At 34.5% G+C, this 26325-nt stretch overlaps 4 protein-coding genes across 20 annotated transcripts; 1 reads left to right on the forward strand and 3 right to left on the reverse strand.

Annotated features, from left to right (window-relative positions):
• Positions 1-3313: 3313 nt before the first annotated feature.
• LOC105136643 (protein RADIALIS-like 4) lies at positions 3314-5398 on the reverse strand. Of its 2 annotated transcripts, none has more exons than XM_011042075.1 (2): positions 4507-5321; positions 3314-3561 (listed from the first exon to the last, which is right to left on the reverse strand). In XM_011042075.1, exons 1-2 carry the CDS (start codon positions 4794-4796, stop codon positions 3534-3536), a joined length of 318 nt encoding a protein of 105 aa, XP_011040377.1. In that variant the 5' UTR covers positions 4797-5321; the 3' UTR covers positions 3314-3533. The 2 variants fall into 2 exon arrangements, with proteins under 2 accessions (XP_011040377.1, XP_011040369.1); XM_011042067.1 differs by lacking the exon at positions 3314-3561 and adding an exon at positions 3593-4150 and having other exon boundaries at positions 4507-5398.
• Positions 5399-6830: 1432 nt separating this feature from the next.
• LOC105136657 (Peptide chain release factor 1) lies at positions 6831-10705 on the reverse strand. 4 transcript variants are annotated; one of them, XM_011042085.1, is made up of 11 exons: positions 10358-10704; positions 10152-10255; positions 9952-10050; positions 9258-9441; positions 9068-9116; positions 8901-8979; positions 8668-8742; positions 8519-8596; positions 8082-8240; positions 7460-7555; positions 6831-7372 (listed from the first exon to the last, which is right to left on the reverse strand). In XM_011042085.1, exons 1-11 carry the CDS (start codon positions 10515-10517, stop codon positions 7178-7180), a joined length of 1278 nt encoding a protein of 425 aa, XP_011040387.1. In that variant the 5' UTR covers positions 10518-10704; the 3' UTR covers positions 6831-7177. The 4 variants fall into 4 exon arrangements, with proteins under 4 accessions (XP_011040387.1, XP_011040392.1, XP_011040408.1 ...); XM_011042090.1 differs by having other exon boundaries at positions 10152-10252; positions 10358-10703; XM_011042106.1 differs by having other exon boundaries at positions 9952-10054; positions 10152-10252; positions 10358-10703.
• A 694-nt stretch (positions 10706-11399) lies between these two features.
• On the forward strand, positions 11400-18324 carry LOC105136680 (uncharacterized). Of its 12 annotated transcripts, none has more exons than XR_844402.1 (13): positions 11400-11544; positions 11835-11927; positions 12091-12119; positions 12467-12585; positions 13291-14678; positions 14780-15466; positions 15550-15633; positions 15872-15947; positions 16076-16392; positions 16518-16742; positions 17072-17152; positions 17511-17537; positions 17626-18324. XR_844402.1 is itself a non-coding variant. In XM_011042127.1 (12 exons), exons 5-10 carry the CDS (start codon positions 13329-13331, stop codon positions 16710-16712), a joined length of 2709 nt encoding a protein of 902 aa, XP_011040429.1. In that variant the 5' UTR covers positions 11400-11544; positions 11835-11927; positions 12091-12119; positions 12467-12585; positions 13291-13328; the 3' UTR covers positions 16713-16719; positions 17511-17537; positions 17626-18324. The 12 variants fall into 12 exon arrangements, 5 of the variants coding, with proteins under 5 accessions (XP_011040429.1, XP_011040443.1, XP_011040417.1 ...); XR_844399.1 differs by having other exon boundaries at positions 17072-17145; positions 17233-17537; XR_844405.1 differs by having other exon boundaries at positions 17072-17126.
• Positions 18325-20433: 2109 nt separating this feature from the next.
• Positions 20434-24480, reverse strand: LOC105136727 (pto-interacting protein 1-like). 2 transcript variants are annotated; one of them, XM_011042185.1, is made up of 8 exons: positions 24282-24480; positions 23467-23577; positions 22953-23206; positions 22740-22866; positions 21776-22049; positions 21242-21374; positions 21035-21121; positions 20434-20773 (listed from the first exon to the last, which is right to left on the reverse strand). In XM_011042185.1, the coding sequence occupies exons 2-8, from the start codon at positions 23549-23551 to the stop codon at positions 20642-20644; spliced, it is 1092 nt and encodes a 363-aa protein (XP_011040487.1). In that variant the 5' UTR covers positions 23552-23577; positions 24282-24480; the 3' UTR covers positions 20434-20641. The 2 variants fall into 2 exon arrangements, with proteins under 2 accessions (XP_011040487.1, XP_011040493.1); XM_011042191.1 differs by lacking the exon at positions 24282-24480 and adding an exon at positions 23936-24046.
• Positions 24481-26325: the final 1845 nt, after the last annotated feature.

A 26325-nucleotide genomic window follows, 5' to 3' on the forward strand; every position in this document is an offset into this window, starting at 1 on the left:
TGTTCTCCTGTGTCCCCCATTAGAGGATATCAGCAATTCTGTTTCTATCCATGTAGATGTTCGCGTAGCATTAAGGCTCATTTACTGATTGATCACATATCAACCCTGATCCTTCTGGTATTTCCCCACGTTCTAACTGTTGCTTCTTCTGCAAGTACCTTTGTGCTTTCACTTGTGCTCGCAGAAGGATTAGACCTGAGATATCTCATCATCAGTTTGAGCCGTCTGTTAAGAACCATATGCTTTCACTATGAATCTCAGTAGTCAGCGATCCTTTTGGGAATCACTAGTAGCTTGCATTAATCTAGAATGGACTCAACTGGGATGAGAAACTCGGTTTTCAGTGGAGTAGTTATTTTCATTTCCCAGATCACATACCAACGAATCATCACTAGCTGTATGTGGACAGATTGGCACAGCTATTCTTTGTTCACCTCCGAACCATAAACCAAGGATGAGATCAAAATCTCACTCTTAGACAGATGAAGTTAAGAATATCATGTATTCGAATCATTAAGAGAATGTAAGATTGCTGTTATCTTTGGCCAAGGAAAACTTATGCCCCGTGAGGATATGAATATAGTTGCTGCAGTTGGGACAATTTTTTTCATGGACGAACTTCCATTGCAGGCAGCTCCATTGAGCATGAAGCTGAAGAGAGATCTTTGTAACATTATAGATCAAAATGCTACCAGATGAGGCATTGATCGATAGCAATTGAGATCTTCGTTTAGACATTACACAAGCTTAGAATCAACTTCTCTGTACGGGAACAGCTTCCTTTTAACCTCCATCTTGATTTTGATATTGTCTGATTTATCGAGTCCCCTCCTTGAAGAAAATCAAATTGAAAAGGCATCAGTATTTTACTTTTTATTGTCTCCAGAGGATTGTAATTTCCTATTTTGCTAGGACTATCTGGGGCCTTAAATGGCATTGTCGCATAAACCTTTTGCCTTCTTGTCGAGCTCGGATGCGCTGGCCTTTGAGATTTCCTGTACTTGATTTAGTCATAGTGTTTGGGATAGAAGACAGTTTTTCTTCATCAAAGACACAGACTTGGGGCTATTGATGAGAGTTCAGACTTAACACCCTCATTTTAGGGCCTAGATTGAACAACAATAATGGGCCTAATATCAAGCCCATAATTAAGCCCAGGACTTGTCCCATTCATCGTCACTCGTCAGGTCTCAGCACAAAATACAAGGCAAGGTCCATCAAGAAAACCAGCCTAGGACCTCATGGGTCATATTTAAAGAATGTATGAATATTTAAAAAATATGAGCTTTCGTTTGATTTTTTTTTATTTCATAAAAAATTAAATTATAATTATAAAGATAGCTAAGAGGTGAGACAATTTTAATGTGAATTTTTTACTATACACTCTCTTACATATCACCTGGATTGAAACAATCCACTTTCTCTGAATTTCAATTTTACTTTCTAAACATTTTCTTAACTTATTTGCACTATTTGGATCCAAATTAATATCCAATTGCTTCTTATTTTTATTTTTTTTAAAAGGGTCGAATTAAAAGATAAAAAAAATAAAGATAAATAAAAATAAAATATAGAAGGCAACTTTGAATTCTATACTAAAAATTCAGTTTGGTTCCTTTTTCAGTTAATAGATGATTAATTCCTTTAGTTATTGTTAATTAAATTCCCACACAAAATTTTATTTTCATTATGTATTTCATTTTTTATGAGATTAATTTGTTAAAAAATTCTTTTTACATAATTATTATAATTTTATAATTTTAAATTATTAATATAAAAATTAACTTAAATTAACTCGAACAACTTCACTTTTTATTGTGTTAATTGTTTTTTCATAAACAAAGTCATCTTACAAGTTTTTTTTCTCTAGTATTTTTCTTTTAATTTCATTCTTTAGCTTTTCTCTTTTTATCCTATATTTAAATAAAACAACCAAACTAAAAAGATAATTAAATCTAGTGTTTTTCATAACCAAATTGTGAACTTGACAAATTTAACCACAAAGCTCGGATGAATCAAAGAAGTTATTGTCTGATTTTTTTTTAAAGAAACCATACTAGATTTTTTTTAATAAGTATTTGATTTATTTTGAGTTGGTGTTTATGATATATTTTATTTTAATTTTTGTATAATTAATTAGTTTTGATTTGATTTTTACATGTCTATCATTTTGAATTTTTTTTAAATTCAAATCATACTGTGAGTTGCTGAGAATCTTGTAATTTTAATTTTACGTTTTAAAAAAAGCGGGTCAATGAACTTGGAGATTTCATGTTTATTCATTACCGAATTTTTTCTAAGAAATTTCTAAGCTTGTGTTCAACATTGTACTTGAACAAATAATTTTTTATGCTCGTACAGACACATTGTTGTACTAGGACTGGATGTTGTCTTAGCCCTAGATGGAGATTATCTTTTATATTTAAGGTTGTCTCTTGTTTTCAAAAAGAGATCACATTGTAACTGGACAAGGAAGTTCCTTTAACCATGGATGGAGATCAAATGGAGAAAGTAAAATGTCATGGCGAGTTTTTCATGGAGATATTGCATGAAGACCACCACTTCATGGGGATTATTCTATAAGATTTTCATGGCACTGTCTGTGAAGTTTTCTGAACAAAAGTCAGTTCAATTCCTTTCTTTCTACAATTCTTGTAGTTTTCTCCATGGTATATAACCCAAAAACTCCAAAACAGAAAAGGGTTAGAGACCCTTCTCGCATCCGATGGCCAGGCTACAATTTTCATGCTCTCATGGTGTGCTTCTTCAACTTAACATTGTGCTGTGGAAAATGCAGGGATGCTAACTATTCGGTTTTTGAACCCAAGTGTATATAGGTTTGGTTTGGAAACGCAAACCACGTCACATGAAATTTTAAACAATCCATTTTCACTAGTGCCTCGCTTTCTTCATAAACCAGGCATGGTGATGGACAAAACTTGGTGTGGTCTTGTAGAATCCCAGAAACCATCTCTGATGTCAGACATCTTGATCACATGCCTGAGTTTTGTAAAAATGAATATTTCCAAGATGTTTTAGATAATTGTTAAATACTAAGCACCAAAACTACTGTTAATACGCTACAAATAACGAACCTAGTGGAATCCTTGACTGATGTTGATTAAGAAGATGTCTAGAAGAATAGTGTGGGTTATTTTTAAAAATAATTATTTTTAATATTTGTATATTAAAACGATAAAAAAATACATAAAAAATAATAATTTTAAACAAAAATAAAATTTAACTTTTTAGAAACACGGATTCAGCGCGTTTCTTAACACTATCTAAGACTTGGAATTCGAAAAAGATGGGAGGAAAAAAAGAGATAAAAGGAAGATCTCCGATTTATCTTTCACCTACAGATTGGAAGATCAACAGTACTTCTGATCCACTTTTAGGTTGAAACTTCTGCTTTACAAAGTAGAATATAAGTGGTAGCTTACTCCAAACTACGTATAAAGCTTAATTAAGAATTAATACTCCTACCATCATCAATTATGTTCTTGGCTTGCAATCTTCCTGAGGCCTAGCAATCAATTTGTGTCCAGTTGTACCAGCAACCTGGAATCAAAGATACAGTAAAGTTCAGGGATTTAACAGAAGAAATATGACATTTAACCCAAATTCCAAAGGAACAACAATCTTTTCTGGAACTCAAAAAGCTACTGGTAAGGAGAATTTTTGACCTATCTAGGAATAAGATGTAAAATAAACCATGATAGCAGGCTCCAGTCACCGCTACATAACATACAACTAATTGAAGCTAATATGATCTATCTATCGAGACATAGATGTTGATTTCCCTTGTGCTTTCTCTGCTTAATTTCTTTATTACAAGGGGTTTTAGACCTAGTTTCCTCAAGGCTTGCCATACGATGAGTGAGGAACAGTGGATTACATTGGGGCACAAAAATGAACTATATTATCTTTTTCATGAGACTGGGAATAAAAATGCATCAACCTGAAATCACTTCCTTTAGACAACAAAAGGCAAGAATCTGATGCATTTTTCTGGAGGAGTTTGCTGAACGAAGAACCCTTGGTAGAAAGCAGTGGAATGACCACAACATTTTCTCTATAATCCGCCCCTTATTGATCAGACTAGCAATATTGGATTCACATGGTTGACCAACCGATTAAAAATGAAACTCTGAATAGAAAATGAATTAGAAATCCCAAGATAATAACCAGGCGCCTCCTAGCAGCAAGAAATTTTATGAAATGTCCGGTAGAAGATTACTCTTATCCGGTGAGTAGAATGCATTTTACTGACTTCAGACCCTATAATTGGATATGAACAATCTTTTTAGAAGAATTAAATGAAGCCGTTCTGATTATCTATAACAGGCACGGAGCATCCAATGGGAACCAGAATATTTTAATTTTGAAAACATGGCAACACAGACAAAAAGAGAAGGGAAGAGAGGAGATAAAATAAAAAAAAAAAACAAAGCAAGCGAAGTAAGCTAAAGAGATTCAATTCAACAAGTAAAGATTACAACATACTTGTGATCTTCATCAGTCCAACATACAGATTCAGTGCAGTCAACTTGAACACAAGGCTGAGCTTCTCCGACAAGTTTATGATCCAATTTACCGGACTCTATACCCTGCAAGTCCTCTAAAAGGATCACATAATGTTTCTGCACATCCTCTTCACTCTTCTTCCCACCAACCATGGCTGCAACCACCTTCCATCTATCCGGGTCTTCTTCATCAACCCCAGCCAAAGCCATCTCAAACAGCTTGTTTTCTTCCCAGCTCCACCCATGCAAAACTTTTGGTAAATCATCCATATCACCTGATCACACAGGTAAGCAAAGCAAACCAAATCAATCCAATCCAATCCAATCCAATCCCCCTTTTAATTCTGGTCACTCCCGACACCTGCTTGAACTTTTCAGGAAAATAAGGAAAACCCAGTTGGACATTCACATTATAGTATTCATCGAAGAAGTTTGACAGAATTTTCCCTGGTAGCTTGTTTGATTCTGTTTTCAGATTCTAACTCCCCTTCAGTTTTTGGGGTTGTGTCAGATATGCTTGTTATGAACTGCAAAATCTTCTCCTTTTGTTTTTATAGGAGGGGGTCTATTTTTTAGTGTCAGAGATAAATGGCCCTGATAAGTCCAGCTCTACGCGTAAGCAATTGGGTAATAAACTCAACAATGGAAGAAAACAATACTAATCCTTACGGTACAAATCAGGATACCAATAATCAAAAAACGACAAAGCCGGATACTTCATTAACCATTTCTTGCAACACCCAGAAATAGAATCTGATTAAATATTTTTTTAGCATTGGATTCTTGTTGTTAGATATGGTATCACACATAAATCTTTTTTATTAATTAGATATCAAATCCAATAACTAGTAGTGGAAATGAACGGACGGATTTCATCTCAAGCCAACCAGCACGTTCACAAGTTCAAGATTTCAACCTTGCAAGTAAAGAAAGAGACTTTTGTGGTTAGGATTGCTATCAGCTGATTTCTTTTCTACATTTCCAAGCAATCACAACTAACAACTGGGTCATTTTCATGGACTTTAGTTGTGGGAAGAGAGAAATGCTAGTTGACTGTAAGAGAATGAGTCTTAAATATGGTAAAAAAAAGAAGAGGAAATGGTATTTTTACGATAATTCTTTCAATGGAAATGGGGTAAGTAGACCACCTGCACCAGACCCCCCACTTCTTTTCTTATTTCTCTCTTTAATTAATTAAGGTTCCTAGGATGAGGTAGATCATAGCTTTTTCATGATAGGTATGCTCGCTTGTCTCCTTCGGTCTTGACAGTTTGGACCCCAAGGGATTGGCACCATCTCTGGGCTTTGCTTGTGGCTTTATATATTCCATCGTCTTTTCTGCAAGAGGCAAACAGATACATTTCTTAATCAAGGGACTTACAAGGGAATTGAAATATCACAACCATGAATAAGAGAGCCTATATTGTTTTTCTTACGTTTTCTAGGTCAAGATTGGCGAACTTTACAAGAAAAGAGTTGATATCAGCCAAAAAGGCAGAGAGAATATGCACACCATACCCCACTTGTATGGCAATTTTCATCCTATGGGTTTGGCTTCTCAAAGGTCCTAACCTTTGGTTTTTTCTTTTGAGATACATCTCATCATGATTTGTTATCTTCTAATGTTCTTTGGGGTTCGAGGATAAGATTAAGAACCATCAATTTTATCATCCACTTGCCTGTCGGGTGCACTATAATTACATTCCTTCTCCTGGCTCGAAGAGAGGATGGCCATTTAGCGTTGTCTATCCTTGAAGCAAGTAGGTTGGTGGGGTAAGGATTATCGCCTGGAGATCATAAATTCTGCCCGCCTAATTGGCAACCCTGATTGAGCTTGTCGTTTTGAAAGACCGGCAAGGAAGAAGGAATATTTTCTGTCAACAACTGCTCCCATCATGTTACAGTCATCCATTTCAATGCTGACAACGAATCCCCCGTGAACTCTTACAGAAATTGAACAACCTACAAGAAGGAAAACATGATACAGAACTTAGTCATGGGCTAGGATCGGAGTAACGGCCCATGAAAGAATACACACCTCCCCTTCACATTCCTTCGAGCATTGCACGGGTATGCGTGCACAAGAAAATGAAAAAGGAAAAAAAGAGAAACGCCCGGGAATGCCTTGGTTTTTTTCATTTTTGGAAAGACATCGTCGAAGCAAGCTTTTCCTGGCCGATATTTAATGGGTGTAGATAAGATCAATAACTTGTTCTTCATTTACAAGAGATTAAGAATTTCCAGATGGTTTGCCAAACCACCGGGGGGGGGGGTGTAAGGTTAAGAGCAACACAAGGTAGGACAAGGTCCACAAGAATGCCAGCGAGGATTTACAGTTCATAGTTCAGATTCAGAAGTGAAGAAACATCTAGATACATGACGTGATAGGGCAAAGCACGATGTAAGTGCTGAAAGATATAATCAGTTTCGAGCAACATAAAATAATGACTTCATCTCTCACTTCTCTAAAAAATCATAAATTTATTATATAAAAAAAAAATCATAAATTTATTATAAAAAAATAAAATCAAATACACCAATGAGGGGCTCAGCACTGAAATATGGGATAAATAACGAGTCTACCACAACCGAAGACTCCCCACGAAATAACACCAACAAAAGGAGGTCCAGCGTCCAGGGTTTGACCAACTTCACTCAATAGAACCAAATGATGTAATTGCATCCATTTCCTGCTGTAGAAGAAGAGCATCAATGAAGACATCCAGACTCTCTCCCTGCATCACATCATTTATTGAATGATGAGTGATGCCAACACGATGATCAGTGACACGTCCTTGAGGAAAGTTATATGTTCTGATACGTTCAGATCTGTCTCCACTACCAATCTGTTCACCAATGCATAAGATTTCCAAATCACTTCATAAAAAAAGACAGAAAACTAGCAAACAAGTTATCTCATAGTTGTTCTAAACCTGCTCTGATCGAAGTCTTGATCGACTCATATGAAGCCTTGACCTTTCCATTTCATACAGCTTTGCACAAAGCACCTTGAGGGCTTTTGATTTATTCTATGAAGAACCAGAAAGCAGCAAATATAATAAGTGAACCGTTGACAGTTAAAATCATATGCTTGCTGCTTCATTGCTTGGAAAAATAGCAGAAACAGAACGAGCCGTTATTAAAAGCACTGATGCATTTGCAACTTCGTGAGTGGTTTGAAATAGATACAACCCATAATTCATCCTTCCAATAGATCGTGAAAAGCAAAAATTAAAAGGCAGAAATTGACAATGGAGTGTGTTTGAAAATGTTGGTTGAGTGCCAGATCCAAGGTAACTTTTAATGATTGGATGCTCAAAGCATCCATTTGTATGCTATTTGTGGTTCAATAACCAGATCCTCCACTCCTCCATTTAATCAAATTACCATTGATGGCCTGAAGAATCTACTGTTAAATTATGAAACGAGTATGCAATGCATCTGCAAGCCTAAGTAAAGATTGTCTCAAATAAATGTAATGAGGAGGCCAGTTGTAACCCAAAGATATGAAGCACTCAGAAACCAAAACAGTAGTAATCAATGAAAATCCTTTACCATATGCTGGGATCGTTCATCTTGTATGGAAACCGTTATCCCAGTTGGAAGATGAGTTATTCTAACAGCACTATTGGTGGTATTTGCATGCTGACCGCCAGAACCACCAGATCTATAGGTGTCAATTCTCAGATCTTCATTCCTCAACTGAAGGTCCACCTGCAGAAGCCCCAAAAACAATAAATCAAAAGAAGTCCAAAATCCAATCGTATTGGAACTGAAAAATAAAAAAAGATCAACGAGAGGGCAAAAACGAGATGTATACTTCCATTTACAATAATGACCAAAGACCATGAGTAACCAGTAATTGTGGCCATTTTGATGACCACATTGCTCTTCCTTATAAATGCTTAGATACTAACAAAACAGCCTCAAGTGATAAATTTTCAAAATCTTCCAAATAACATATTGCAGGATATCATTTACAGATTTAGCACCTCATCAGCTTGAGGAAGGATAGCAACAGACACAGCACTTGTGTGAACACGACCCAACTTCTCTGTCACTGGAACACGCTGCCAAAAGCAAACCATCTGTCACTTATGTTACAAGTCATGCATGGTTTACTGGACAGTAGTAATGAGACCTGAACTCTGTGAATTCCACTCTCAAATTTGAGTTTCCCAAAGACATCAGTTCCCGAGATTGCTGCACTAGCTTCCTGCCAAGCAGAAGCAGAAGTTAGATATGTGTCAGACAGGCACAAGATGAACTCCCCTTAAAATGTGATATTCAAGACTGAAATCCTCTGCAGAAAAAAATAGAGCTGGAATGGATACAAGACACACACAGATCATTCAACAAAGGAAGGAAGCATACCTTATATCCTTTCAAATCAGATTCTGTTATATATACCACTTCAAATTTCCAACCGTTATTCTGAGAGAATCTCTCATACCTGTTATAATTTAAACAAGGTCTCTGTTCTCAAAAGAGGACTTGGGAATCATAAATAGTTACAACACTTGCATGTTCCAACATCTTACATTTTGAATATATCCATTGCAAATAAAGAAGCCTCTTCCCCTCCAGATCCTGATTAAAACTTGTCAGATTCAAGAGAGCATAAATAGAATAGATGGAGAAATGCAGAAAAACTGCCTAAGGGTTCTGAAACCAAAACCATAGGTGCAAGTGAAATATCGCTTCTAATGCTATCTGTAGATGTGTTGTTACCTGCTCTCACCTCCAAAATGCAGTCCCTCTCATCAGCATCATCCCTGGGAAGCAATGACTTCAGCAGCAAATTCTGCACTCTTTTCTCTTCTTCCATGGCCTGGCTCAATTCCTCGTTTGCCATATCAAGCATGTCTTTATCTTCTGGGCATTCAGCCATCAGTGATCTCAAACCATCAATCTCCTAGAAAGTGAAATAAGCAAACATCATACATACAATATCTTGTCGCCCAAAGTAACCAGTACAACATGTTTGACGCAAGTGAGGCCCATATCCAATTGAAAAAACAAGGCAGACTTCCAATTGGGTGTTCTTGTATTGATTGCTACTTTGTCGATCTTACTGATTAGCGCACCCATTGTTTTCTCTTATCCTGATGTTTAGTCGAGACATAAACTCATTTAAAATGATCGGCATCTTTTGGTGACTAGTTTTGGTAGCGTAGTTAACTTAGTTGAGAAAAATTGCAAAAGCATGCCTTTTTTTGGGACTTTGGACTCTAATGGTTGAAACTAGAAGCATCCTAAGCAACGAAAACGATATTAATTTAAACACAAGATTAGCGGATGATATGTTTGGTTCCTCTAGTTATTGCTGAAAAGCACAAACGATAAGACAAGAATACATAAAATTATATTTCCTGTTCCTATAACAGCATTTTCCATGGTAGCCGAGAGATTGTGTAAACAGTACCTTCTGTTTGGTCCTGAGGTAGGTTATAAGTTCCATTGAACCCCTGAGTTTCCGAAGCTCTTTATTTGCCCTGGAAAATTCTGTAGGTGAGGCTTCTGGCTGTCTTCATTCAAAATACAAAGACATCATTTGACAACGATAAATGCAGTGTTCTTTAAAAAAAGAAAAAAAGAAAAGAAAATAAACATAAATTAAACGACCTGGTTAATGAAATTCTCAAGACAAGCACTCCTGTGTTCAATAGCGGAGAGTCTATGTTCCATTATTCTAATTAGGTTCGGAGACAACTGCAGTTGCGATTCTGCTTTGATGCCAAAAGGAAAAATAAAAAGAAAAAAAATCATTATCTTTCCTTCAGATTTTAAAAAGAAAAAGGAAAGAGAAAGAACGAAAGAAAAGGACGGACCAGTGGAGTAATAGCGAGAAAAAGGTTTGGGAATTGGGGATTGGAGAAAGGATGCTCGATTCCAATGATTTGTGTTCCGCCCCGATTGAATAAGGTTCTGCTTTAACAAATTGAAGCTCCACTTAAACCCTACCCCTCCTCCTCCATGAATTCTTCTCATTTTGTACTAGTAGTGATTAGCGAGTCTTTCTCTGGAAGCAGGAGGTGAAATGCGGTGAGTGACGCGCTCTGTCTCGGCTTCCTACGCCTTCCTAAGCCGCAAAGAATACGATGTTCCACAGCACCCTCGGCCGTGCGTGCATAAACAAACACGAAACTGCACTTCAATATTTATTTATTTATTGTTGATTTTTACTCGCAACACACCGTCTCCTTCGCTAAATGTAACCTCCATTCCTTTGGTAAGTAAGACAGGCTTGTGAGAGCCCATGACCAACCCGTTCGTTCGGATTAGAAACAATGAACTGGGCCTGGTCATGGGCCTCGGCCTCGGCTATGGTATTAAAATTAATATGCCTTTTTTTTCATTTTAAAAAAATTTAAGTTTATTAATTTTATTTATTTATTTAAATTAATATTTTTTATTTTTTTATATTTTGTTTATTTATTTATTTAAATTAATATTTTTTCTTTTTTATATTTTTATGAATTAATAGAAAATAATTTTTAAAAATAAAAAAATTATTTTAATATATTTATAATTAAAAAATATTTTAAAAAACAATTATAACAATAATTTCAGCCGTAAAATATGACATCAGAAGAAGAAAATTTCAAAAAAATAAATAAATTCGAGCATACACGTGCTTCGTGGTCATGTCGCCGCGCATCCTAATAGGCAACTCCGATGCCCTCTATACTTTTATCCCCATTTAAGAACCAAACACCTGTCCTGCACAGGTAGCCTGCATATAATTTTGCCACTTACATGACAGCAAAAAAGAAATACGGCTACAAATTATCCAAAGAAAACTAAATTCCTAGGTATAAAATAAAAGGAAATTAATTTGTTTTTATTTATTTTGAGAAAAGGAGAGAGAGAAACCCTTTTAAATAAGAAAGAAAAGCAGCAGCAAAGACCAGCAACAGCCCCCCCAAAAAGGAGATTATTACAGAAAGAAATGCAGGGCGATGAGGACAAGGTCTTGATAGGATTCCCCCCCAGTTCCCGCCCCACTCTCTCTCAGGTCAAATCTCTCTCTCTCCCCTTCAATTTCTTATTTTAACACCACACCTAATCCCTTAATTGTTTCTCTTCCGAATCCATATGCTGCTATATTTTCTTATGAGCTCTACTAATTAATTAAGAAAATTGCTAATTCTAGGGTTTGAATACATAATCAACAATTGAACTTTCTTTGATGTTCGATTGCTGGTTTTTAAACTAAGCTCTTTGGGCGATTTCGCTTTGTTTTCTCCATCCATCGCTTCTTGTTGTCAAATTAACTTTTTTTTTTGTTTGCTTCTTATGTGTTAGGTTAAAGCTGCATGCAGAAAGAAAGTATGGGAATCTCATCCTGACCTGTTTCCTCTTTATGAAAAGCCCGGTGCCGAGTCCAAGTTCAAGTTGGTAATTAAGAATTCATAGACCTTTTTTTATTTTTCTTTTTGTAAAATAATGCCATCAAGTCTTTAGTTTCTGCATGTGCATATCGTGCCAGGTAATCTTTGTTCTTAATTCTCTTCTTGGTTCTGACTGCTTTTTGTTTTTTTTCTTTTTGCATTTCCTGCAGATTTCAGTAGTACACTTACTTGCAGACTGGTAATTCTTGTATCTTTTTGTATTATGAGATATATCGAAAAACATAAATGATGGTTTGCAAGCTCTGAAAAATGGACTGGAATACTTAGTGGAAGTGGATGTGCCTGCATTATTATTCTCATGATTTTTGCATATCTGTATTTGAGATATTGATTGATTTTGAATAGAAACTTCGAGAAATTCTATGTGTCATTTCATGCTTTGTTTTTCTGTCTGCCTGCTGAGACCACCTTGTTGTAGTAAATTCTCTGTTTGACTTTTTTAGCTACTTTTTTTGTTTTAATGTTCATTGCTTGCTCTTTGGGTTCTCAACTCACTGGTTTCTGTATTTTTGGTAACTAGCACAGGGTTATCTGAAAGACCCATTTTATGGTTTTGACTTTTGAGGACGAAACACAAGTCAACTAGGTTTTGGGGTACATGCAGCAGGAGACTCCAGAGAAAGGATTTACAGGGTAATAACAAGGTAATTTATTCTATTACTGAATTTCTTTCCTATTTTCTTGCTGAATGCTGTTCGTGAAACTCAGAAGTCAGAATTGCCTATTCTATCTTCTTTTAATTTATTTTATTTTTTTCTGTAGATCTATCTTCTTTTGCTTTATTTTATTTTTTTCTGTACATGTAGCTGGTGTTGGTATTTTAGCAAGTCTGGCAGAATATGTGAGATTTTCGTTGTTGGTGTTAAGGATTTTGTTTAGTTTGTTTTAAGACTGAAATTCATGTCAAGTTGAAGTCCCTAATTTGTGTTCCACCACCAGATTCATCACCCATTTGGTTAACCTAGCTTGTCTCTGGGATAATAATTTGTTCAGCCATGCTCATTTTATATTAGCTAGATCTTTTTTTCTTAATCCTTTTTAATGTTACATAAAGACCAGTGATAATATGGAGGATTTTACAGATTTGCACGTCCTTTTTCAACATTTTCCAGTAAACTAGAAGTACCAATCCCATGAGCATATCAGGAGATGATTTTATTGTAGTTTATATCTCTTTTGTTCCAATATTATTGTTTCTGAGTTGGGAATGCTCCTTTCTCTGGTGCTTTTGCACCCCCCCCCCCTCTCCAAGTAAATTTTCAGTTGCTCAAAAATTTAAATTGATGGTAATAAATGTTTTCATTTCTTATAGCTGTTTGTTTATTTTAATGCTTCTTTGAATATAACAGTCAAGGAAATAAGCTGCTGCTGCAGTGCTGATTGCCAAATGTTTGAAGAAATGGCTCCACTTCGGTCCTCAGGATATATTGATCCTGGATGGGAACATGGCATTGCTCAAGATGAAAGAAAGAAGAAGGTCAAATGCAACTACTGTGGGAAAATAGTCAGTGGTGGAATATTCAGGTTGAAGCAACATCTAGCTAGAATGTCTGGTGAAGTTACTCACTGTGTTAAGGTTCCTGAGGAAGTATGCTTCAATATGAGAAAAACCCTGGAAGGATGCCGTTCAGGTCGAAAACGAAGGCAAACTGAATATGAACAGGCATCTTTAGCTTTCCAAGCTAATGAATATGATGACATGGAAGAAGCTTCCTGTAGTTACAAACAAAAAGGCAAAAGGGTGGTGGGTGACAAGAACTTGGTTATAAGGTTTGCTTCTCTTCGATCCTTAGGATATGTAGACCCGGGCTGGGAACACTGTGTTGCTCAAGATGAAAAGAAGAAAAGGGTGAAGTGCAACTACTGTGAAAAAATTATTAGTGGAGGCATAAACCGATTTAAACAACATCTGGCTAGGATCCCTGGGGAAGTTGCCTACTGTGACAAGGCACCTGAGGAAGTGTACCTTAGAATCAAGGAGAACATGAAATGGCACCGTACTGGAAGAAGGAATCGGAAACTTGAATCTAAAGATTTATCCACTTTCTATACCAACTCAGACAATGAGGAGGAAGAGGAGGAACATGAGGGAGGGTTGTTGCAATATTCAAGTAAGGATTTGCTGGTCATTGATGATAAATTTTCTGACAATGACATCAGAAATAACATGAAGGGGAGGTCCCCTGGTAGCAGCAGCAATGGTGCTGAACCACCAATGAAAAGATCAAGATTGGATTCAGTGTTTTTGAAGTCTCTTAAAAGCCAAACATCATCACACTACAGGCAAACAAAAGCAAAGATGGGTTTTGAGAAGAAAGCTCGAAAGGAAGTTATCTCTGCCATCTGCAAATTCTTTTATCATGCAGGATTGCCTTCAAATGCAGCAAATTCCCCATATTTCCACAAAATGCTGGAGTTGGTTGGCCAGTATGGGCCAGGTCTGCAAGGTCCTTCCAGCCGGCTGATATCTGGTCGATTTCTTCAGGATGAGATCACTACCATTAAAGAGTATCTAGAAGAATTTAAGGCATCTTGGATAATTACTGGTTGTTCTATTTTGGCTGATAGTTGGAATGATCTCCAGGGTAGGACATCAATAAACCTTTTGGTCTGTTGTCCCCGAGGTGTATATTTTGTTTCTTCTGTTGATGCCACTGATATAATAGAAGATGCCACCAGCCTTTTCAAGTTGTTGGACAAGGTGGTGGAAGAGATTGGCGAGGAAAATGTTGTTCAGGTAGTTAAACATCTCTTTCTAATATTTCTCGTGCTGCACTGTTTCAAATGTACTCATAAATGGATGCCTAATTAGCTGTTTTCTTCTTGCTTCCATCACAGGTAATCACTAAGAACACTGCCAGTTTTAAGGCCGCTGGGAAGATGCTAGAAGAGAAAAGAAGAAATTTATTTTGGACACCATGTGCTATCCATTGCATTGATCAAATGGTAGAGGATTTTTTGAATATAAAATGGGTAGGAGAGTGCATAGATAAGGCTAAAAAAGTTACAAGGTTTATTTACAACAATACTTGGTTGTTGAATTATATGAAGAAAGAGTTCACAAAGGGACAGGAACTTCTCAGGCCAGCTGTTACTAAATATGGCACTACATTCTTCACTTTACAAAGTTTGTTGGACCAAAGGGTGGGTCTTAAGAAAATGTTCCTATCAAATAAATGGGTATCCTCTCGTTTTACCAAATCAGATGATGGTAGAGAAGTTGGAAAAATTGTCTTAAATTCCACTTTCTGGAAGAAGATACAGTATGTGATAAAATCTTTAGAACCAGTTGCACTTGTTCTTCAGAAGATAGATAGTGATGAAACCCAATCAATAGCACATATATATAATGACATGTGTAGAGCTAAACATGCAATTAAAGCTATTCATGGGGATGATGCACGAAAATATGGACCTTTCTGGAGCGTGATAGAAAACCAATGGAGCTCCTTGTTTCACCACCCTCTTTATGTGGCTGCTTACTTTCTTAATCCATCTTACCGCTATCGTCCTGATTTCCTATTGGTATGAGCTATGTTAACTACATCCCTTTTAGTTTTAAGCTCATTCCCATTCCACCTTGTCCTTATTTCATTTATTTGTCATAGAATCCTGAGGTTATTCGTGGTCTAAATGAATGCATTGTTCGATTAGAAGCTGACAATGGGAAAAGAGTTTCTGCATCCATGCAGGTAATGTGCCTTTTCTTCTTTCTTTTTGGTTGTTGTTGTATCATTTTTTAGGACTCGACTAATGTTAGAGCTATATCGGTTTAGTTACTTGGTGTCTGAAGGTTGGGCTTCCATTAATTTGTGCTGGCATTAAATGATGCCACAAAATGCAGCCAAAACTGTTTTTTTCATTTTCATCAATTTATGTTTTATTATGTATTCTTAATTTTGTTGATCTTCTTTTGTGTGACCCAAGCAGATACCTGATTTTGTGTCTGCCAAAGCAGATTTTGGAACTGATTTGGCTATAAGTACTAGAATGGAGCTCAATCCAGGTAATGTTGGCTGAGATGCCGTGCATCTTAATTAAACATAAATTGAATTCGCTAGTGTGATTTCTCTTGTATTATTATGCAAAATCAAGGAGTGATCTAAATGCATGCGCTTGTCAATTTCTTATTAGCTGCATGGTGGCAGCAACATGGGATAAATTGCTTGGAGCTTCAACGAATTGCCATTCGCATGTTAAGCCAGACATGCTCATCTCTTGTATGTGAACACACGTGGAGTATATATGATCAAGTTCACAGTAAAAGGCAGAGTAGTGTGTCTAGGAAGAGATGGAATGAGCTTACCTATGTCCACTACAATTTGCGACTAAGAGAACGACAACAACGAAGAAAGCCTTGTGATGTGATCTCATTTGACAACTTAATTACAGAAAACATACTGGATGACTGGCTTGTGGAGTCAGACAGACAACCCATGCAAGAAGACGAGGTACCTCAAATTATATCTACTTTTTCTCCAAAAATTCCTCTCTTTTTTTCCTTTAATTTTCACACACTGCCTTGATTCCTCATGGAGTGCTTGAGAACTTGCTGAAACCTCTCGTCCTGTTTTAGGATATCCTTTATAATGAGATGGAACAGTTTGATGGAGATGTAATGGATGAGAATGACCATCAAGAAAAGAGACCTGCAGATATGGTGACATTGGCAGGGGGGTTACTTGAGCCTTTGGATGTTATTCCTGCTGCTGGAGGAGTTACCACAGATGATGACGGTCTTGATTTTCTTGATGATGATTTGTCAGATTAGTTAATATGTGTGTGGCTCATCAAACCTGGAGTAAGCAGTGAGATGCACATTTAATAGTTTGATAACAAAGTGAATCGGTATCGTCATAGACCAATATTTTGTCATATTGTATTTTTGTTAGGCGTTGTGTGATTGTTAAGGTTTTCATAGAGTCCTAATTGATTCGGTCTCATTTCCAGGTTGTCTTCCCCTATGCTGATTTCTATCTTTTATTTCTTCCTCACAATAGCTGATCCGCCTATCTAACCTGTTTTTATTGTCTCCATCGTTCAATGAAATTGGTTTGTTTGATTTGTTTTTTGAACTCTTATTTGCTTGGTAAGTGTGTTCTGAATTTGGTATTTTGATGTTGTTGACAGTATAGGTCCCCACTTGTCAATGATGCACTTCTGCCTATTCTCATTTGACATGCACGTATTTTTTCTTCTTTTGTGTAACAGGTATTCTTATGTCTTATAGTAAACTATTCTGAGACTGAAGCTTTGATGAGTTAGTATTTGTTTAGGTCTGTGTTCTTGAGTTATTGATTTAGTAATATGAGTGAATGCCTCTCGTATTGAAACCACAGATTCATATTGATGGTCGGGGGTCTAGTTCCTGTAAAAAACATTTACCCTTGAGTTTTTTTGCTGGGGATCTTTCAGTTAGAGTGTCTTATTGGACCATGTCCTTTGGATGAGTTTGCAAACCACAATTCATGCTTTAATCACCTTGTCCCGAAGGCGGTTGATTAGCTAAACAGCTGACAACCAATGAGACTGAGTTGTTATTAAAAGTTTCATTTTATGGCTACCGCAGGTGCAAAAGGAGAAGGTTCGGCTTCAGGTAACTTCGCTTCTAAATTTACTTGCAAGTTCGTTTCCTCCCCTCTCTTTTAATTATTCCTCCATCAAACATGATCTGTCTTGTTTAGCTACCTATGCTCGAGTTGTGAAGACGGGAGTGCCAAGAGCACATGGTGGAAGAAGTGATCGTGCTCTGATTCAGATCCCTTTTTTATTACTCCGGGAACAGCTGGACTGGGGAGGTTAAATGCCACCTCGTGATTTCCAGTGTCAACCCAAAGGATTGCCAATTTTCTAGCCAGAAGCTTTATGTCTGCAGTATGTGGTCACATCAATCTTTGATTGTTTTGCTTCTCAGGGCTCACGAAAAGCAGAGCGAGCTCTCATGCATGGCCAAGTCTAGAATTCCAGGACGAAGTCATAGCTGTAGTGTATCATTGATCATTTGACCAGTAATACAAAATAAAGGAGGAGAAACCAATACGAAGCTCAACTCGGATAAAGGAACAATGAAAAGTATCCTTTCAGAAATTTAAACACGGATTCCCAATGCTCCTTAGGATTATGATTACAAATAATTCCAGGTAAAAAGACACTGTTTTCAGCGACATGTGTTTCGCTGAAGAGTATACTTGCGAAGTACTGTTCGATATGAACCAGCTCGGTGCTCACCAAGATCAGCAAGCCTTATTCAGACTTTATGTTCGAATAGTATCAGTTACAAAGATGCGCAAGCTTTAATTTCGATATAAATGTGACGAAGTTCCTTCAAATACATGTTGATGCACAAGACATTGTTTTCTGCTAATTTATGTTAAATCTATTTACATGCTCAATTTTATACTAAAACAAATTTTTAAGAAAATCAAAATTAAGGACATTTGGGAGAATGTAGGCAAAGTCAAGGGCTAAGCAGCTATTCAAAAATAGAGTTAGACTCTAATTTCCTTGAAAAACTAGAGTCAAAAAAGGAAAAAGAAAACATAAATGACTGTTCAAAGCAATATTTTTCTATCCAGAAAAATTAAAATCTAGTTTTACACGTTTTCAAATTTGTTCCCGGTATGGAAAACACATTTTAGAAGCTCTCCCTAGTTTTTCGTTGTTCATTGTTTTTTAAATGAAGAAAAACGAGCAATACAATCTTTTTTTCTTCTTTTATATACAATTTAGTAATATAAAAATTTAAAATTATTTTCTTTATATTTTCATAATTATTTTTTATTATGAACATAATATACATATTTATTTTTTAGCTAACAATATATTTTTCATCATAATTTTTAACTTGAATGAAATAAGATTAATATTCTACAATACAAATATATTAAGATGACTATTATAAATTATGGTTTTGATTTTTAACGAAAAATAGTTGTAATCTTAATGTATTTCTTATTTTTTTGGTGAAAACAATTATTATTATTTTAACAAATGAACACTTTTTTAAATTTTTCATTAGAAAAAAAGATAATTGAAAAGGAAAACAAATAAAAATTTAAAAAAATGTGAATGTGTGGCTCTCCAAGCAGAAGTGGAGCCTTCAAGTATTTAAAGATATCCTTTCATTAGGTCATTGAAACATTATCGTGTTTTTTCTTTATAGGTGTCACTTATGTCACTAAAAATTATAACTTGATCTTTTGGTTGTTGGTATTTCAATTTTTATTTTTATTCTTTTGATTTATCATTTTTAGTCTTATATAAATTTTATTTGTTTTTAAAAATCTCAATTTACAAAATATTATATTCTTTAATTTGATCCTTATTTTTTGAATTTCTAATTTGTTGACATGATCTTTTTGTACAAGTTTTATTATTTTTAATTCTATTCTTCAATTCAAATTGATAGTATTATGTTTTCTAATTTGATACTCATTGTTTTGAATTCTTTTTTTTCTTGGTTATTTTATAAAAGTTATTATTCTTTTTAATTTCACCATTTAATTACAATATTATTTTTACTTTTATGTCAATTTTGATTTTGATTTTTATTTATTTTTGTCTTTTTACTAAATTGATTTTTTTATAATTTTACATTTGAATAATTTTACATTTGAATTAAATATAAAATTTGATTTTTTTATAATTTTACATTTGAATTAAATATAAATTTTAATATGTATTTTAATTTTGATCATCATTCTTTTAATTATTATTATTTTAATATCTTTTTGTATAATTAAAAAAAACCTCAATTTCATCCTTGTACAATTAATTAAAAATTAAACTTAATATTTTTTTCAAATTAGATGCTTTAGATCATGACTTGAATCAAGAATTTAAAAAATTAATACAATTTTAAAATATATATATATATAATTCTCTCTTTTTTTATCAAATAATTCCAATCACATGAATTGCAAGACAAGTTCTACTTAACATGATTACAAATTTTTCATTTTAATGTTTATTTCTTACCTCATTTCAGAACCTAAACATCATTTTCTACGCAAGAAAAAAAATTAATTTGGCTTTGCAGCAAAACACAGGCATCAAAGCTAACGTGGCACTATTCTTTACTCCCCGCTTTCATTGGGCAATTTTCGGTAAAACTACCTTTTTGAACTCCAACGTTTTTGTGGCAAATAATCTCGTGTTTTCATGGTAAATCCCATTTTTACTTGAGAGGAGGCACAACAGTGGCTGCACTTCCTGAAGCAGCGATGACCGTGGTCTCTGCTGAGACTAAACTATTGGTACCCAGTTTATACACCCACTTTCTGTTTATTTCCGAGCCTATCCTCAACCATTTCTTTCTCCGGTTTTACCTCTGAGATAGACCCGTCATAAAGTAGGAGGGGAAAAGGTGAGTAAGATAAGGAGATGCCCATATAATGAAAACCCAGAAACATCAAGGCTCAGACAACTCAGCCCGTATGGAGTCAAAAAACAAAATAAACCTAGCCCAAATAAGTTCACACATGACAAGAAAAAAAAGAAATGAGGTAAAATCATATGACAAGATGGGCGGCTTCACACATGAAAAAATAAAATCAAATGCATGTCAAATAATGGGAGCACGGGGAAAGTTGTCCAAATGTTTTGCTACATGCGCAAGTAACAAAACCTTGATATATTACGCTTGCATATGGATGCGCGCTTTTACATGCACTATCATACACTGAGGGTGTGGAGAAAGAATTACATGCCTACTGATTCTCCAGCAGGTCCTGGCCGGGCATTTAGCAGGGGCTGGAGGGCTTTAACCACAATGCTCATGTTTGGCCGGAAATCAGCTTCGTATTGCACACACAAGGCAGCAACAGCAGCCATCTGTAATGAAGACACGTAGAGTTTAAAGGAAGCACTTATAGACACCTGAGTCCAGCACCTTATATATGCCGTGAAGATTTCTACCTCTTGAAGGCCACATGAATCACGCAGCAATGCAAAGCCCCATTTGAATAGGATGCAAATTGGTTTTTCATGGTGGCATTTTTGGAGACAATTGAACAAATTGACGAGCTGATTTTTCAATTATAGAAGTGTCCTTTAATTTGATTCACAGTAATTTTAGAAGGGTGAAGTAAATACCTTTGCAACTGCCTTGAGTGGGCACTCTCCTTGTAATCTTGCATCAACACACTGCTTAACCTTGTCCTCACTGAGTTTTGGTGTAGCCTAACACATGCAAAAACTCAGTAGTCAGCCAGGATGAAGAGAAGAAGAAACATACAGGTTTCAAAAGCTTGGAAGTAGAGAATAAGTGCTAGCCAAGAGACAACAAATGGTGATTGGTACCCATGTCACTAGACTCTGCTGTCCACGAGGTAAAGGGTGATCAACAGGATTCCTCCCAGCCAGAAGCTCAAGCAGGACAACACCAAAACTGTACACATCACTCTTTGCATTCAATTGTCCAGTCATTGCATATCTGCCAACCACAAAGATGGTCAATGCACGGCATGTGCTCTCACATCAAGATTTTGAAAGCGGGTTATCTTAGCAAATAAACTAATGTTTAAGTTGATAGCAGGGAAGGACACGAGGAAATCAAATTGTAACTACAATTTACAAGCTTTCAACTAAGCACAGTTATCAGAAACATACAAGTTTTTTTTTTTTTCTTTTTCTAGCAAGCAATGGAGCATTACTCAATTTTAAGTTCCAAAAGGGAAACTAAATCATCAAGTAAAAATCTCAGATAGGGATCTAATAAGCAGCTTGGTCCTTTAGGTTCCTCATAACAACATATTAGAATACCAAAACAGCTTCTGACATGGTAAAACAAAGATGCGAAAATAACATAACCATAAATAATCAACCCTAGCTTACTCGGGAGCATGATAACCAAATGTTCCTAGAACTCGAGTGGAATGAAGACGTGCTGCCATATCAGGAGCTTGATTTGACAAATCAAAGTCGGCAATTTTTGCAACATCATCATCAAAAATAAGAACATTGCTGGACTTAATGTCACGATGAATGATGCGAGGATCAGCCTTCTCATGCAAGTATTCAAGCCCTTTTGCAGCACCAACAGCAATTTTTACACGCTGTGGCCATGTAAGGACAGGACCAGGCAGTGCTCCTTTAACACCTTTCCTCCCTGATTAACGTTGACAACTAAAACATTAATCATGCAAGTAATATGAGCCAGTATTTTGTTGTTAGAGCCAAAGAATAAATGTGAGTGTTTGCACTTTTATAAAAGCATAGCAAATAATAACTAATGTCGGTGTAAGAGCCAAAGAATACATGTGAGTATTTGAAATCTTATAAAAGCATTGTAAACACTCAACTCCATGGTAGAAACACTTTCGTTAACAATCATTTAATGTTGGTGTTTTGACATCCATTAAAATTTCAAGCAAGCAAATGCTGATGGATTTCCACTGGACCCTTTTTTTAACAGCGAAGGTTTTTATTGCTGGGTTTTGAAACCAGGAACATTTGCAATGCAATATGTGTCTACCAACCAAAGATTTTTTAGGCATGCAAAATCAAATGAAAACAAGTTCACGTAGCTAAAGAGTCCATCCATATAAAATAAAGATGCCATGTCATATGAATTTGCAATGATAAATTGTAGCTCTTTTCTCTAATTACATAGAACACCACTCAAAAAGAATGAGAACTGTGATCAATTATGGATTCTAAAGGGATTAAAAAATCCTCCAGCTCTAGGCATATAAAACAGGTCAGTATCAGAAAAAAGTTGAAGTATTTGCACAAATGAAATGAACTATTAAACTTTCATATCAGAAGAATTGACACTGAAAGGCTTGATAAAAAATACCATGAAGAATATCATGAAGAGATCCATTAGAAGCAAATTCATATGCGAGTATGCGGGAACCTCCATCTACACAATACCCAAGCAATTGTACGAAATTTTCATGCTTCAACCTTGAAACCATGGAGACCTGTTGAAGTCACACAAACATTTGATATGTAACTCCAAAGTTATAATTGAAATGGAAGATGCAACAATTTGGGATTTCAAAGAAACCTGGGCTAAGAATTCATCATCAGGTTGTTTGCTGGCATCTAATTTTTTTATCGCTGCAGCCTGCCCACTTTTAAGAACACCATAATATACTCTTCCATATGATCCTTCTCCTATCAAAGAATCTGTCCCAAAGTTAACTGTAATTTCCCTTAGTTCATCCACTGATATTGCAGGGACTTCAATAGGCTGGATTTTAACAGCCTGAGTTCCTCCCCTGGGAGCTGTTTCTGATGCATGATAATTTCCGACATGGCCTGCTTGGTCAAATTCAAATCAGGAAATAGAATCAATAATGATACCTGAATTCAAAAATAAAAGAGTAAACTTCTCACTAAAACAATTTATAAAAAAGGAAAAAAATGCACATTTATTAATTGAAACCATACAGAGTGTTTTACACCATAAAAATCTTTCAAAGTTCATTCAGCAAATTCAAATTGATAAAGGTATCCATTAAATTGAAATAAATTACTCTTGCTACAACACTTCTAACTTCTTGGCAGGCAGATATTACCAGCTGAGCTTTTAACCGCATATGGACCTCCATTGTCAGCAGCTTTATGGATGTCATCTTCTTCACAACAACCGAAGCAGCTCATGATTCAAAACCTTTATAAATCCCACTCTGCGACACCAACGATCATAAAAAAATACACAGAAACAAATAAAAATGGAACACTAAATAGATCAGAAGAGCTAACGTGTACATGGTTATCATCACACAAATAATATGCTCAAAACAATAAGATTCCACTTGTATTTAAACCATGTCATGATAAATGAGTTAATTCAAATTAAAACACATTTTAGATACCACGGGAACGAATTAACACAAGCGCATAAGATTGTCATCCACACTCCACAAAAATTGATCAAGTATTCTCTACAAAGGAGATCGATTTGGATTTAAAAAATTGATCAAGTATTCTCTACAAAGGAGATCACTTTGGATTTAAAAAAAAATTAAAAGCAAGTGGGTATACCATGAAATTACTGGAATTCCACAATTCCCAGTTTCTCCAACTTTTCAACAAAACAAAACCTCAGAATAATTTTCGTTATTGAAACTGGCATATGAAACAGACGTAACTGACTGTACTCCGAAAATGCACAAAAATCCTTACATCACATACTAATACTTACTACATAGCACCACAAACAAAAACAAAAAAAAAAATAAGATTAGAAGAATATTCAAGACATTCTTGAATTCAAGGTTTCGATTTACAAACAGAAAATGACAGGCAGATTAATCGCATGCAAGCTCTAGTAATTAACTATGATGAAAACGAAATGAAATTAAAAAAGGCTGAGCAGATGGATCCGTACAGATAACTGACGATTACTATGCTTGATCGGTGAGTACAGAGAGAGTGTGTGGGAAAGCAGGAGGATCTGAGAGGTGGATGCCGGCTCGTGCGCAGGATAAGCCGAGATTGAGTGAGGAAAGAGAGATTTTTTCCTTTTTTACTTTGTTAGATTGAGTTCAAGTTGATACAGGAAAATTGCAAATTAATTAATAGATTTTATTTATTATTAGTATTATGGTAATCTTGGTTTTCTTGTTTTTGTTGGTCAGCTAGCTAGCCAGACTTGACTTTGGTGCTTCACTTTGAAATTAACTTCATTTTTTATGCTGCTTTTTATTACGTGCTTTGAGTACACAGAGTTTTGCATTACGGGTTTTTAATATATTTTTTTTCTTTTTTATTTTCTTATCAAATTACACTATTTCGCCCGAACTTTTGAATATAATTTTCACATTTTTAAAAATAATATTTAAGTTGCTAATCAAGATTTATTTTTTAATTTAATAGTGTGAGTAACGCCATGAATTTTTTATATTAATATTTGAGTTGCTAATCAAGATTTATTTTTTATTTTTCTAAAAAAAGACAGTTATAAAAAAATACAGAACCTATATGTGCAACCAAATTTATAATTAAAGATATGTTCAAATTTTTAAAACATAATTATTTTTTTTAAATAATGTTAAAATATTGCAAATAATATATTCAACACATGAAATTTACGGGCAAGAGGCATCATTTTATTATTTTAATCATCATCATTTAATAGTTTCAAGGAATTATAAAAATTAAATTATAAATAAATTTTGCATCAATATTATTTCAAAAATCAAAAATTTATCCAATTGATATTATAGTATTCTGATTTGTAAAAATAATTAATTGTATTTGTTTTACAAGTGCATCTGGCTTGCTTTATTTATTTTTTTAATTTTGTTTTTGAAAATTAATTTTTTTATTGATTTTTTTATTTTTTTAATATTTAATTGATTTTTAATAAATCTTTATGTCTTTTTATTGTATAATTAGATTTTTTTAAAAATAGAGTATTGAAGTTAATGGAGTCCACAACACATATATTATGCGTTTATCAAGTTGATCCACATTAAAATAATTATTATTATTTTAATGTTAAAAAAATATCATCTTATTGTTTTTTTGTATTTTTTAAATTTATTTTTTTTTAATTATTTGATATTAATTTTTTTTAAATAAAATTTTTTTATTTTATTTTCTATCAGGTCATTTCAATTTTATAATTTAAATCATGGGTATAAGATGTAACTTGGGTTGGTCCAAGCCTTTTTACAAAGTTGTTTTTTTCATTTAATATTTTTTTGATATAGCCCTTCAAACTTTTGTCCTCTTTGAAATTAATCCTTATTGTTTTTATTGTATTTGACTTTTTATGGTTATCCCATCAGCATAATTCAAGACACAAGGTTTGATTGTCTGTCTTAGTTTGGATCTACTTTTTCATATCTTTTTTATTTGTTGATTTTTTTTATTTTAGTATATTTATTTGAAATTCCTATAACATTATAAAAAAATCAAAATAAAACATAAATATTAATTTAAAATTAATCAGATATTAAAAGATAAAATAAATTAAAAAAAGAATAAAAGGGACTTATTTGACAGAAAAAACTAGAAGATGGTATTTTAAAAAAAAACTATCTAATAAATCAACTTTGAGAACTTGACTCCCTACTTAGCTTAAATTTGAAATTATTCAGTATGTAAGTTGACTCTTGGTAACCCATATTTATTTATTAAAATATTTTTTTATTCAATCAAATAATAATATAATATAATATGAACACATATTAATTAACTGAATAAAATAAAATAAAAAAAAAATATTATACAAGTTTGTATATATTAGAAATATTATCTTCACATCATTTGTTTATCCTCTTCAAAAGAAAGTTCATTTATACAAAAAAATTATAGATAAATTAAAAAACATTTTCAAAAATTAAATGCATAACAAAAAAATAATTATCATCTAAAATAGATTTCCTAAACAAAATAAAAATGAATACATGCATGCATGCATACAT

The sequence above is a fragment of the Populus euphratica genome, unplaced genomic scaffold, assembly GCF_000495115.2.
Source record: "Populus euphratica unplaced genomic scaffold, PopEup_1.0 scaffold2.1, whole genome shotgun sequence".
NCBI lineage: Eukaryota > Viridiplantae > Streptophyta > Magnoliopsida > Malpighiales > Salicaceae > Populus > Populus euphratica.

Coding starts and splice junctions, on each gene's coding strand:
- LOC105136727 (XM_011042185.1), bottom strand. CDS start 23,551: ATGAGCTGCTTCGGTTGTTGTGAAGAAGATGACATCCATAAAGCTGCT. Junction 23,207..23,466: donor TGCGGTTAAAAGCTCAGCTG/GTAATATCTGCC, acceptor TTGACCAAGCAG/GCCATGTCGGAAATTATCAT. Junction 22,867..22,952: donor ATGATGAATTCTTAGCCCAG/GTTTCTTTGAAA, acceptor TGACTTCAACAG/GTCTCCATGGTTTCAAGGTT.
- LOC105136643 (XM_011042067.1), bottom strand. CDS start 4,796: ATGGATGATTTACCAAAAGTTTTGCATGGGTGGAGCTGGGAAGAAAAC. Junction 4,151..4,506: donor TGGACTGATGAAGATCACAA/GTATGTTGTAAT, acceptor TTTTCTATTCAG/AGTTTCATTTTTAATCGGTT.
- LOC105136680 (XM_011042127.1), top strand. CDS start 13,329: ATGTTTGAAGAAATGGCTCCACTTCGGTCCTCAGGATATATTGATCCT. Junction 14,679..14,779: donor GCGAGGAAAATGTTGTTCAG/GTAGTTAAACAT, acceptor CTTCCATCACAG/GTAATCACTAAGAACACTGC. Junction 15,467..15,549: donor ATCGTCCTGATTTCCTATTG/GTATGAGCTATG, acceptor TATTTGTCATAG/AATCCTGAGGTTATTCGTGG.
- LOC105136657 (XM_011042085.1), bottom strand. CDS start 10,517: ATGAGAAGAATTCATGGAGGAGGAGGGGTAGGGTTTAAGTGGAGCTTC. Junction 9,117..9,257: donor CATTTTGGAGGTGAGAGCAG/GTAACAACACAT, acceptor AGTTTTAATCAG/GATCTGGAGGGGAAGAGGCT. Junction 7,556..8,081: donor ATGAACGATCCCAGCATATG/GTAAAGGATTTT, acceptor GGTTCTTCATAG/AATAAATCAAAAGCCCTCAA.